General features: G+C 39.0%; 2 protein-coding genes across 2 annotated transcripts; one reads left to right on the top strand and one right to left on the bottom strand.

Annotated features, from left to right (window-relative positions):
• Positions 1–1,278: 1,278 nt before the first annotated feature.
• LOC144633199 (protein-lysine N-methyltransferase EEF2KMT-like) lies at positions 1,279–8,993 on the bottom strand. Its single transcript, XM_078492014.1, has 8 exons — positions 8,788–8,993; positions 7,890–8,078; positions 6,925–7,002; positions 5,673–5,728; positions 4,610–5,247; positions 3,840–3,900; positions 2,810–2,904; positions 1,279–1,869 (listed from the first exon to the last, which is right to left on the bottom strand). The coding sequence occupies exons 1-8, from the start codon at positions 8,788–8,790 to the stop codon at positions 1,769–1,771; spliced, it is 1,221 nt and encodes a 406-aa protein (XP_078348140.1). The 5' UTR covers positions 8,791–8,993; the 3' UTR covers positions 1,279–1,768.
• A 59-nt stretch (positions 8,994–9,052) lies between these two features.
• Positions 9,053–13,660, top strand: LOC144633200 (uncharacterized). The gene is made up of 4 exons (XM_078492015.1): positions 9,053–9,099; positions 9,250–9,447; positions 10,007–10,140; positions 12,424–13,660. Coding segments are annotated over exons 1-4 (1,155 nt in total). The 5' UTR covers positions 9,053–9,097; the 3' UTR covers positions 13,245–13,660.
• The last annotated feature ends 45 nt before the right edge of the window (positions 13,661–13,705 follow it).

Raw genomic sequence — 13,705 nt, 5'->3', positions numbered from 1 at the left:
GTTCCTAAAAATTTCTGCCTGCTTAAATATAGGTAACTCAGTTCACTCAGGCCTACAAGCTATTTCCTTTTATAACAGCTAGTAGAGCCGCACAACCAAATTCAGTATGCAAAAGCATGCACCATAATCCAATAATACACGCTGGTAGCATAAGCGAAGCGCTTTGCCAGAAAGTTCTTTTCCTCACGCAGGTTTTGATGTACATTTCCACTGACAATGTTATAAAACAATTATTATTGGTTCATGCTTTTAGCTGGGCACTATTCAGTTATGGTTAAGGTCGTGGGGGATACCTACAGCATGAATAAATTCATGAAGCGAAATTTTGTTTGACCTGCATCTTTTAAAACGCTTATTTCTCGGCTGTTATGGGTGCGATTAAGCTCAAATTTTGCAGACATAAAGAAATGATAAAAGATTATGTGTGTAGTCTTTTATTTGGTAGACTATACTTAACGGCGATGTTATAGCCACGTTAGTGCCAAATTGGGAAGAACATGATTTTGTGGCAGAGTTAACGGAACGAGCAGGAGACAGCACACTGTGATCTTGTCAAAAACTAATCAGTCAATATCTGTAGAGTGTCATAACAGAAGCGTATTTTTTAATTTAAAATTTGCCAGCAAGTTATGGCGGTTTAAATGCGCAAATTTTAATTTAATGCCTTCTACCTCTTTCTTAAAGCGCTCTTTTAAAATTCCGCCTCTGTTATGACACACTACAATGTCCATAGTTTACCTATCTGCAGTGGCAAGTCATGAAGGTATGTATCTGCGCTGTGTTCTCTGCCACAAAATTGTCGGAAAAGTCCAAACTTTAGTTTTCCGAAGGTGTCCCGACCAAAACACGATCAGTTTCCAAAGGAGAGATGTAATTATGGAAATTATATTCCACGCTTTTATAGTGAGAACAATGCGTTTTATGAAGGACATGATTAGCTATGATTTTTTATGCCGAATATTATTGTGATTACTCTGAGCTGCAGAAACAAAAACAAATTGAATAAAAATTAGCTCATAGTCTTCCTACAATCTAGAAAACGTATATCGCCAGTGTTGTTTTAAATTGGTTAAATAATCAAAGAAACAGGAATTTATTTTTTCAAAATAATCACGCGCACGCACCCGCATATTTTTATCCAGTCATGAATATCTCGTAAAGTTGCCGATGTCACTTTGTCAGTCGTTGCACTTCGTGCATACGCTTTAAATAAATGCATAATGATGAGCCTAAGGTGTCCCCCGCGACCTTAAGTGGGAAGTTTGGAGAGCACTCAAGAAGCTAGAGTTGCTAGAGCTTGACTATCTTCTTGAGCAACTCTTTCGTGCTCTCAAAACTTCCTGCGTGCACCATAACTCGATAGTACAGGCTAAAGCTTGAACCATTTGTTTAATGAGGGTCACCTAATACTATGTGGTCCGCTTCAATAAGAAAAATAAAACCTGTTGATCAGTTCAAATGAAAAAAAAAATTCATTTTATTTACTGATCTTTGTCTCTGTTGTGTTATCCTGGTTTGTAACTGTATTCTGGCAAATCGTTCCTGACCAGTTCTCAAAATACACTGGGGGGCCAACCAGTGCTGGACTAGCATCCTATTCTATTATTTCTTCTTTACTAGAGACCAGAGATTCGAACAGAGCCGATGACTTGTTGAGTCTTCAAGCTTGTACTTTCTCCACTCAAAATGGAACAGTCTTTAACTCTCCTTCTGTGAACAACACTTTTTCAAGGAATCATTTTTAAATGTGATTTTTCAAGGAATCTTATCAGACTTGTAGCTTTATTATTTTAATTTCACAGCTGCGATCATAATAAAACACTTGATTCATTGGCTTGGTGACTTCACTCCAGCTGATGTTGTGTTCATCTACAATCAAACAATTATTCATATAAACTTTAAATCAATATTACAACCAATACACTGCAGCTTTAGATTTCTCTTCAATGTTCAGACGTGGACAATACAGCACACAAGCAGAATATTATCATCTCACTCTCTTAGCACACATGGGCCTTTGATAGAGATGTGAGTATCTCTCTGCATGTATTGCAGACCTAGCTGCTACAGGAAAGTATGGTCTCCTGGTATGGTTCACTCGGCTAAGTTCCTAAACATTCATGACTCAGGGGAGTCTGTACTCCCATGTAAGCCCACTTAATAGTGCTTGTCCACCCCGTCCAAGGCACATCGTCAAAACAAAGGGGATATTTAAGACATCGAAGGACCGAAGGCTTTGATACACCAAAAGCTATGTGCCACTATTTGAAGCTAGATGCTTAAGATGGTTTCCGCACAATTTTCGAGCAATACAGGCAAAAATAAAGTTACCAAAAAGACCTCTTAGCATGGCAACAGTTTTAGTACAGCTAACAACAACCTGCCAAAAATTTAGCACTCAAGCTGACCCCGCGAGAGAAAAATGGATTTGAAGATTTCTTTATTTCAGTTAAAACGGACGTCTTGCGCCAGTTCAAAACAAAATGGCGCGCGTTTAATACATTTTTTCGAGGTTTGACTTTAATTTTCTCGAGAATGCTTTCAAATATAATTGCGGGGTCACTAAGACAAATTAATTTCGATGAGATCTATTAAATAGTATACAAAATGTTGCCGTGCAATGTGTAGATTTTTGGTACTTAATTTTCGCACTCATTGCTCGAACTTTCAGCGGAATCCGTCTTAACAGAATGAAGTAAAAAATTATGATTTATTCAGCCAACATCATCTGGAATAAATGTTATTTTAAATAATTAGTTTTTCCATGATACAAAAAATTGCAGCCAGGATTAATGAAATCCACACTTACTAAGTTTGTTAAGAAATAATTCATATGTCAGTGGATTTCTTATGGTTGAAGCTATGTAAGCCACAGGCTTAATTCCTTGTCTATCGCCATGGGTACTGCAAGAGATAAAAAGAAAAGAATATTAAATTCACTGCAAGCAGTAACTAACAATATTATTAATATCAGCCATGATCAGTCTATTCCAAAAGTAAAAATAATCAGTTTAAACGGAAATGGTACAAATTTATTGTTTTTGCATCACTTGGCAAATGAAAGACTTCTTAATATTTTGTTATTTTCCAAAATGTCAATGTGAAGTTTATAAATCGCAAGGCATTGGAGCTTTGTCACAGCAATATTTTGCTACAACTTAAAGCTTAAATGTGTGAACACAAAGCTTAGCTAGCTTCCCACAGCAGTTAATACCTTATTCTTATTAATTTTCGCGCGTACTTAATTTCACGAAAATCCGGGAGCCAAATTTCGCGAGTATTAATTTTTCGCGATTGCAAGAAAAATTAGAGAAAAAGTGTTAAATTTCGCGATTTTTTTTATGGATCAGTAGTCAAAGACTAAGGAACTACTGGAAATACATTCACAAAGGCTCAACGTAACTACAAGTAGCCTGCAAACAGAGACTTCAGTGACTGTACTAAAGAGGTTTTGAATCAATTTACAAGCTCAAAACAATAATCAGAGGAAGGGTGCTAGTCAAAAACAAGACAAAGATATTTTTAAAGGTAGATTGTCGCAGTTCCAAACATTCCAAATTTTTATTGTTTTGATAAATAATATGGTATTAATTTTCGCGTTTTTAAATTTTGCGCAATGTTTTTTTCGCGTGTACTAATAAAAGTATTTTCGGGATTATTTTAAAATTGCGAAAATCGCGAAAATTAGTACTCGCGAAAATGTGTGTATCAGCAAACTAACTGTCTGTCCCTCCCCCCCCTCCAGTTACTCTTGTGGACACATGCATATCTGACAAATTACAGTAACACTGTAGTTTGAAAGTATGAGAGAATATTTGCTTTGTATAGCTGCTTCTTACCTTAAAAGTAAGTGTAGTGTTCTTACAAGAGATGGAATTAAGTCAACATCATAGATAACATCTGAAGGAAGAAGAATTTCCTCAGGTCAATATTGATGGTTACCAGGTTTCCGGGGGGGGGGGGGGGGTACTCCCATATGTGGCCTATATAGGTATGTGCCGCCCGATAGGGTATGGTTTTTGAGGTTCTGGGTCCTTAAATAGGGTATCATTTTTGCTCCTTTTGGCAATGTGTTCCCGGTGTGATCCTTAGATAGGGTACCTAAATTCTATTAGCTAAAAAAAAATGCCCAGCTAAGCGAAAAAAAGATATCTTAAAACTGAATTTTCTGTTCAGGTATTAGAAAAGCGATTTTATAAAGATTTGTGTCTTGCCGTGCGCGGTTAGCCGTTATTTGGGTCGTCACGGAACGCTTCTCCTCCCCTTGAATAGGGTGTCATTTTTCGGTTTTGGGCCTTAAAAAGGGTATCAATTTTCGCTTTCTTTATCCTTAAATAGGGGCAGGGTTTAAGAACCTTGGCGGCACACCCCTATCCGAAATTTATGGGAGTACCCCCCCTGGGCCAGGTTTAAGAGTTTCAACAAGAAAATATCCATACTCTCCCTCTTTGCCTCAGTTTATTCTTTCCTTTAAAGATTTTTTCATAATTTTTCAGTTAAAGAAGAAACACCAGACAGCATACACTAAATTTAAGAGCGAGAAAGAACAAGAGAAAAAAAATGGTACTTATAAAAATAGTTATATATTATCTCAGATTATATTACATACCAGCAGCTAAGATGATCCCAACAGGAAATTTCTCCAAATCACTTTTCCTCAGATTTTGCCACTCTAATTTACAAACATCTACCTGGGCTCTCTCAGAATGTTTCCCACAGTCGTCAGCTAAATGTCTCCAGATATTCGAAGATTGTCTTGAAAAGTAAGCAATAAAATTTACAGCTCTGCTTGACTGGTTACACGTACCATCACTTTCCAAGAAATCAGAACCACAAGCCTTACACCCTAGAATGCCATCACATTTCTGTAAATCTGACTCCTTTACTTTTGTCTTGTCGTTAGTCAATTCAGATCTTTGGTGTAAAGCTACTGGTATTTTACTGCTGTTTGTATGATTTTGATTGTCGTTAGTCAAATGAATGCTCATTGCCACTGGTTTTTCTTCCAAATGTTTATCCATGCTTTTTTCGGAGTCAATATTATTTTTTCTAACAGTACAAGATAATGATGTCTCTTCCATCTGGCTTGGTTCAAAGTTTGGAGTAAATCCATTTAATCCAAGGTTGCAATGAAGAGCTTCAAGAACCTCCTCATGATAGTCGCTGAATATGTACTGGCACGGCGAGCTTGTAGAACAAATAACAAGTCCTGTCAAACCAACGCCACAGCCCAACTCTATGATGTTCCTGCATGGTAGACAAATCCACAATACAAAGGACGATATTAGAAATAAATCAGTTAGTCCATAAAATAATATTTTGATTTCAGCTCATGACCTCTTTGCAGAATTAAAGTCACCTCTCTTATTTAGCAGACACCACTGTAAGACAGACATATCCTTTAGGTGTATGCTTAAAGGTTGGCTCACATATCCTGGTTGAATTTTACATGTTTGTCTGCAACTGAACTCTCTTTAAGGTGAACACCTCTCTAAGTCGCTTGAGTTGGTCCAAGGTTGTCAGATTTGTATAAGATCGGCATGCACGTTTTTTGGCATTATTGTAATGTAAGGCTATATCTCTCAGATAGGCTTATTCTTAGAAAATACATAAAAAGAAACTCAGGGCTTCTGGTTCAGTCAATAAGCATGTACAAACACTGACTGAGTCACCTGTCTTTGAAAGTTGATGTGTTTTCCAGTGCCCACTCAGCAAGATATTCTCCTGCCTGTGTTAGAAAACAATAAAAAACTGCATGTTAATTATACAGAGCAACAGACAACAAAGTCGACTCTTATAACAAACACAGTAAATAGCCCATAACCACCAGTTGCTGTCCAGCTTGCAGAATCTGAGGTTTCTGTTACTAGTTAGAGAGACCATGCACAGCAGCAACCCAGGAGTTAATCCACCTTAGACTCAGAGACTCAAAGGACAGTGCAGAAAGCAATATGGCCAATCAATCGACAGCATGATAATAATTTTCCAGGGTAATTTCGCTTGAGAAAAAGTCAAATGAGTTCACCTTTCAGTTGAGTATTGAAGCAGCAAACATGATTTTTGTGCTTTTCGTGCAAAGGTTTGTAACATGATACCTTTGTTTTTCTCTTAGACTGCTATGATGTGTTTAAGTCTAATTAAATTAACACCACAGATTCTACAAGAATCATACCGCATTGTCCCCTTCAGCATTTAGAAAAAGACCTACAAAATTACAAATTTTCAGAACAGTGCATGAGCAGAGCACAAACTATGAATTACAAAGCATAAAATGTTGAAATTGCGACTTTTTCCCCCGAAATTGTCGCTAAAAATTATACACAGATATTATCAATTAATTATGAGATGCTAGATCACCTTTTCTAAGAAAACAGCGTTGCCATATCAAGAATTATTTCACATAAACTGCTATGACGCCTTAGTGTTTAATTCAATTAATTTGTGGTTTTAACTTGGCGCCACGGAGTCTACACGAATCCTTCTGCAGTAGAAACACGCAATGTTCGTGACGTAGACTGATCTGCGCATGCATGTAGCACAAAGTATTTTGTTCCACAAAGAATTGTACCACAAGGAGAGCATAGTGCTTTCTGAAACAAATATATACCTTGAGTTCTTCAATTGTAAGTATCGTCAATATACTCCCTGTTTTACCAAGGGCACACGGTCAGGTGCTCTCCATCCCCTCCCCCTTTGGTGATTTGGTGATTTTTGGTGATTTGGTGATTAAAAGTTTACATCGCGTTAGCGGTTTAGTGGTTTAGTGCTTTAGTGGTTTAGGGGTTTAGCAGACGCCAACCCACCAAACCATCACAATAGTGCATTCTGCGCTAAATATGGCAGATGTTGCATGCTGTTATAATCACTTGATACATGTTAACATGTATGTGGCCCTTTAGCGCACTAATTTAAGGAAAACCATACCATCCAAGTACTAAGTCCTGTTGTTCCTTTGGAGATGTACTGTTGAGTTTCTTTAAGTGTTAGTAATGCCCCACAAGGCTACAATTAAACACAGTAATATTAATTAACATAAGGTTAAAATAACAGACTTTCTACGTCGTAGGCTTGATTTTCACTGCTCTCTTAAGTCTGAATGCTTATTATTTTTTTTTTTTTTTTTTTTTTTTTTTTTTCTGTGCTTATTATTTCCCTGAACAGTGGGCTGGTAAATTTTCATCAAGCCACCACTTGAGGTCAACACAGTGCATCTAACAAGTGCTGCTTACTAATAGGTCAAGTGTAGCACAAACATTGGAATTCTTTCTGTTCTGACAGAAATTGTTCTTCAATGCTCAAAGACATCATGCAGACCCAGGAATAAGGGGGTTGGGGCACTTTCGAAAATAATTTTTCTTGGGACTATGGGCCTCTATTTAGCCTAAAAATAAGGTGAAGCCCCGGGCCTCTCCCCTGGATCTGCCACTGAATTCCAGCCTGCAAAGCAGACATTTTCAGTGGGTGAGTATTAGATTTATTTGTTCGTGGATTTAGGCACTATATTAGTTTTGCAAAATGCAAAGGGTTGAGTCAAGACAATCTAAACAAGTAATAAATACAAAGGGCAGCTTCGAGCCAAAGTGGCCCATACTGCCAGAGCTTATCCTGGTTTCCTTACCATTAAGCAACAAGGAATATTTCTACTCCCCCCTGGATGGGATGCTAGTCCATTGCAGGGTGCCCCCCCCCCCCTCCAGCATTATTTCGCCAGTACCCATTTATACACCTGGGTGGAGAGAGGCACTATGAGAGTAAAGTGTCTTGCCCAAGAACACAACACAGTGACCCTGGGTCTTGAATTTGGAACGTTCCCTCTGGAGTCCGGCGCACTTACCATTAGGCCACCGGGCCTCTCATCTAAACAAGTAAAAACAGTCAATAAATCTCACCACTATATATGTTTTGAAACACTTGGCATTTAAGTCCTCTACTTTGCCAAAAACATCTCCATAAGCTTCATAAAGTTCATCAGAAATTTCACTGCCATTTTCTTCACACAGTTTGAGAATGTGCTTCAGAAATAATCTTTGGTATGTTACTGAAGGAGCATACTTGGAATTTGCAGTAAAGAAGTATGTCTGAAAGAGATGCAACCGTTATCCTGGAATTATTGTTGCCATTAATTTCTTTGCATTTATTTAACTTACCTGTATGTTTTTCTCCTTCCAGTTAATAATAATTAGACTAACTTATTATTAATAATTATTATTATCCATAGCATTAAGCAGCTAGGAACATTTCTATTCCCACCCCTGAATGGGATGCTAGTCCATTTCCCTCCCAGCATAAGTATGTCACCCGTACCCATTTTTATACACCTGGGTGGAGAGAGGCACTATGAGAGTAAAGTGTCTTGCCCAAGGACATGACACAGTGACCTCGGCCAGGGCTCAAACCCGGAACTGTCGATCCGGAGTCCGGTGCACTAACCATTACGCCAATGTGCCTCCCATGGAGACCCCCAACCCTCTTGGAATTTCCAGTGACCTTTTGTGGGGTGGGTATGGATATTTTCTGAAACTGCACATTCCCAGAAACCACATGCATAAATTCAAAATAAGAAATGATGGGGCTTGAAGATAATAAAGTAACAGATTGGCCATGATCTTGATCATGATTTTGAAGGTGATGAATAAGCTTATGTATGCAACTTTGAGAAGGTTTTCTACCAAAGGAGCAACTACACAATACACCGCTACTTTTGAACAATTTTTTAAAGTCAAAACCTTACAATAATTCTTTTCCCTGAAACTGCGCTAAAGCTGAATTAACAGAAATTCTACCCACCATATGAAGTATTTTTCTCTGTGTTTCCAAGTCGAGTCTCTGTGTTTGTTCGATTGTCTGAAAAGCAACACTCCCGCTCAGAATAAAATTAAGAAGGATTGATTCACTAGAAACATATGAAACTAACTTTCCAAAGAAATCCCTTCAATGGGGCCATTTGTAGATACTGCTTTTGAATTTCGCTAAAATCTGCAGCGCACGACCTGTCCGCCATGTTGGATGCGTTAGTTGACAGAGGCCTGGAATCTAGTAAAGCGCTGACCCGCTGGATTCGGCCATCTTGGCGGCTTTTTGAGTTGTTACTTGCAAAATGTAAGTAGATTCTTGTAAAATCCTCGTCCATCCTATTGTTTCTAAACATTTCAATGATGCTGTGCACTTCTAAAGATGTTGGAAATTAGTTCTCTGTACTTATTAGAATGGTCTTTTCATAATTTCGCCCTTATTTCCGCTGTTTTACAGGGGTCGCAGAAGTCGCTCGCGCTCTCCGGCACCACGCAAGGACAAGGACAAGGAAAAGAAACGCACTTCTAGCACCCGGGGCCGTAGCCCAGTAAAGTCAAGTAAAGGAAAAGCTAAAACCAAAGGAGATAAAGGCAAAAGCAGTGTAAAAAATTCTACAGACAAGGGAAGTCGGCGACGCAGCCGTTCATCCAGCAGGTGAACTATAACATCTTGACTGCATCTTTCACCTAAAAATTTTTTGCGTCCTTTTGAAAATGTGGTTAATTATACCATCTTTAAAGTTTTTGTTGACTTCATTATTATATAGATAAGTCAAAATTCATTGCCATTTGAGCTGAATGCAAGAATATGCGGACAACGTGCAGTGTGCATGTTTGTTTACAGTTGTAACCTTGATGTATAAACTTGCACGCGAATCAAACAACAAATGCTACACGTGCAGAATCTTAGAATGGCTAAAAGAATTCTATATAGCCACAGCAAATTTGAATATCGGCTTATTTAACCCAAATCATGCATGCAAACATTACAAAAAACATCGCGTTGTTTGATGTTTATGTTGGACAAGTTCTTTGTAAATCAGTCAGAGCAGGCAAAATTTCAGTTTCTACTTTTCTCTGAGATGCGAGTGTTTTTGTGGTTGTTTGTCATCAAAGAGTTGCTAAGGAAAATAATAACTTGTAAAATGGAACACCCTCACCAAAGACACCATATTGTTGTTATTTTCTTATGTTTTGTTATTACATGATTGCAGTTCATCATCAAGCTCTGGCAGCTCGTCAAGTTCTGGTAGTCGTAGCTCCAGTTCTGGATCCAGTAGCAGTAGAAGCAGCAGCTCCGGTTCAAGCAGCGGCTCAAGCAGTAGTGGATCGAGTAGCAGCAGCAGTGGTAAGATTGTCTTAATGTACTTACTACCATTTTAGAGCTACCTTGAAGGGCTAACTTTCTTCTGCGTTTTCTCACATGTAAAACATTCAAGTTTGTCTGACAAACTGTCACGTTTTACAAGTGAACCATTTAACATAGCTTAATGTTAAAAAAATCCCCCCAAAATGTAAAAAATAAATAAACCATCGAATATTGCTGTCGAAGCATTTGCCAGAAATGTTATGCTTCCCTTTGCTGTCAACATTCATTGAAGAAATATAAAAAGTCAACACAAAAGTGTTGAAAACCATTGCTTCATGTGCAAAACACACAGGTGGAGCTGTCAAGCTTGGCATGTTGACGCTCCAAACGTTAATTGGTTCAGTTGAAAAACGCACGGTTTTTCTAGACAAACTTGAATGTTCTACATGTGAATAACACAGAAAAAAGTTGGCTAGTCACGGTAGCTCAGAAAAGGTAGTAGAGGTTGTAGCCTATTACCTCTTAGACACCAGTTGGCCACCCTGCCTTTGAACTACAGGAGACTTGTGGGAGCTAGGCCATATAACTAGGTTTACGTGACAAAATTTCTGCATATTGCTAGGATTAGTTTTGTGGATGAGTGGAAATGTTTGAAAAAAATGATTTTTACATGAATATAAGAAAACTGCTAAAATTGAAGTCAGGGACAAATTTTTCTGCCTGACACTGACTTGTGTAAACATTAGAAACAACTTTTTAAAATTAAAAGATTTTTGGACCAAAAAACTTTGGCCTTTGTCAGTTTTTTAAATGCCAACTGAACGACCAGCTTTTTAGGGGTTCACAATTCTGTGTGTGCTGTCCCAGCAAAAGATAATGAAAACCACTGCACAAGATTGTGTGGGTGGTATGGTAATCTTGGCTGAGAAATAAGAAAGATACAGTCGAAGCTCTCGTAAGCGGGCACCCTCGGGACGCGAAAAATGTCCGTAACTGGAGCTGGCCGCTTACGAGAATGGTTCTCGTAAGCGGCCACCAGGGTTGTAGGGGATTGATGGCTGCTTACGGGAGCTTGCCCAGCTAACAATAACAGACAGACGTGGATGACGACAAAACGAACACTAAAATATGGTACTGTAATTACTGTAAAATTATTGTGACAAATGGTGATGTGAAGTTGATTGATAAAAAAGCAAGATACAGAGGTTTTTAATAGGTTCTTCTTTGGGGTGTCTGCTTACGGGAGCTTAAAAACAAAGAAAACGTCTAAGTCGTGATCCCTGAAAGTGTCCGCGGCCGCTTAAGGGAATGTCCGCTTACGAGAATGTAAAAATACAGAGTTTGTATGGGAGTTAAAATGGGGTTTCAAACAAGGTGGCCGTTAGTAGAGCTGTCCGCCCAGGAGAGTGTCCATTAAGAGAGCTTCGACTGTATTTAACAGTCAGTGACACAAGGTGCTAGGAAAAGAAAAAAAGTCCAAGTAACTGATTGATTTCTTTATCATTTTTTCTTTCCCACTTCCTTTTCTTTTGCCATTTCCCAGGGCTGGAAAGGCCTAAAAAGTGTAGAAGTTTATTGGCAGGTCTTGACAAGTCCTGGTAATTTGTAAGTTCATGTTAACATTAAATGACATAACAAAAAGAATGCCATGAAGTAATTTACCAATGATTAAATTCCAGTAATAAGCCCCAGAGCTTATTTTCGTTCAAAAGGTTTGATATGCAACCTTTTGAATCAAACTCCTACCAGCAGTTGATAATAGACTCCAGTTATATTGGAGGTTGGTTGCTTTTACTGCAGAAGCCTACTTCAATCTTGAGCTTAGTGGCCAAAAGAATGGCAGAAAATTCACCTGTAAGTTTGCACTGACACCTCATATTGATACATTTTCTAGTGGTCATTATTTTGCAACAATCCATGAAGGGGTTTATATATATAAAAAAAAATTATATATATAAAAAAAAAAAAAATATGCTGCCTTATATGAAGGGAAGAAAAAAACCCTGTGTTAAATTTTGAGAATTAGATAAACAAAAAAAAAAGGGGAGAAGATAAAGAAATGAGCTTGGTGATTGATTTCTGTTTTGCCTTACCTCCAATAAGTTCAGGACACGTAATCCAGAAGTGTATAAGAATGTGTTTTTTGTCAAGTACCACAAAAGCTGATGGTGAAGGAAGGAATTTTGGGTTCGGAAAATACTTCTTGAAACATTAGTTGCTCAAACTTCACCCTTAAGTACCATTTACAGGCAAAATTTTTCCAAACCTTTGGCACCTTCACATTGTTTCTGTTCAGACCTTTAATTTGATTTTGTTCCATAGATAATGAGAAAAGCAAGACATCCAAGGCTAAGAAAGAAGTCAAGGAAAAGGAGACTAAAGAAGTGAAAGAAGTCACAAAAGAACCCAAAGAAATCAAAGATAAAGCACCACCCCCTCCCCCTAAAATCAAGTCGCCAAAAGCTTCCCCTCCCCCCAAGTCACCTAAGAAATCTCCAGTCACCAAGTCACCCACTCCTCCACCTCGCACCAGGCCCACACGGCGATCAGTTTCCAAGTCCGTTTCCAAGTCCCCCAGCCCCGCGAAGCGCGGACCTCGCGCGCGTTCATCATCTTCGTCTGGTTCCTCGCGCTCGCCAAGGAGACGTAAACGAAGCCCGACTCCCAAACCCACCAAGCTGTACGTGGCTCATCTCACACGCAACGTCACCAAGGATCACGTGTTTGAGATATTTAGCGTGTACGGCCACGTTAAGTCAGTAGACTTGCCTATGGACCGCTTTAATTTTCTTCCCAGGGGATTTGCGTATGTGGACTATGATGACGCAGAGGATGCGGATAGCGCTATGAAGCACATGGATGGAGGACAAATTGATGGACAAGAGATCACAGCACAGATGGTGCTACCCATCAGGCCGCGCGACATCAGACCTGCTCGCCGACCCAGTCCACCTCCCCCGCGGCGCCGTCCCCCGCCGCCAGCGTGGAGAAGATCCCCGCCCGCCAGATTCCGTGGTTCGTTTAGGGCGGGAAGACGATCGCCGTCTCCACGACGCCGGTCTCGTTCGAAATCACGAAGCAGAAGTCGGTCTCCACCGAGAAGACGAAGATATAGCCGATCAAGTTCGAGCTCCTCACGATAAACTTGCAATTTGTGCCAGTGAACTTTGCGCATGAGAAGAGAAGGTCTGTTGGAAGGCACAACAATCAGAGAAAAAAAACTGCATTCTTGTAGTTTGATAGTCATAGGAGCTTGAGTTGCACCGATACAAACAGTTTAGCCAACAAGTGTTAATTTCTTCCTTCACTTATTCACTTTCATTCCAATTTTAGAAACAATTCAAGAAACAAAGACAATCATTACATTTCAGGCTCAGAATAAACTAGGACACGGAGGTTAAAAGAAAACAAACGAACCCGCAGATCTGTTTGGTTCAAGATGGCTGTATTATTTTTAAACTATTTGATAGATGCCACAACCTCTCAACGAAAAAAAAAACTTACGTTTGCGATCTTTGTATAATTGTGCTTTTAAAATAAAAGCGATTTGTATCATTTATTAACCGTGATGAGCTTATCAGTTACTGCTTATGAGATCCTCTAA

This window comes from Oculina patagonica, chromosome 12 (assembly GCF_052425735.1).
Source record: "Oculina patagonica isolate OP01 chromosome 12, crgOcupat, whole genome shotgun sequence".
Classification (NCBI taxonomy): Eukaryota; Metazoa; Cnidaria; class Anthozoa; order Scleractinia; family Oculinidae; genus Oculina; species Oculina patagonica.
Note: the sequence above shows the minus strand (reverse complement) of the source record. Positions and strands in the feature narration are given on the sequence as shown.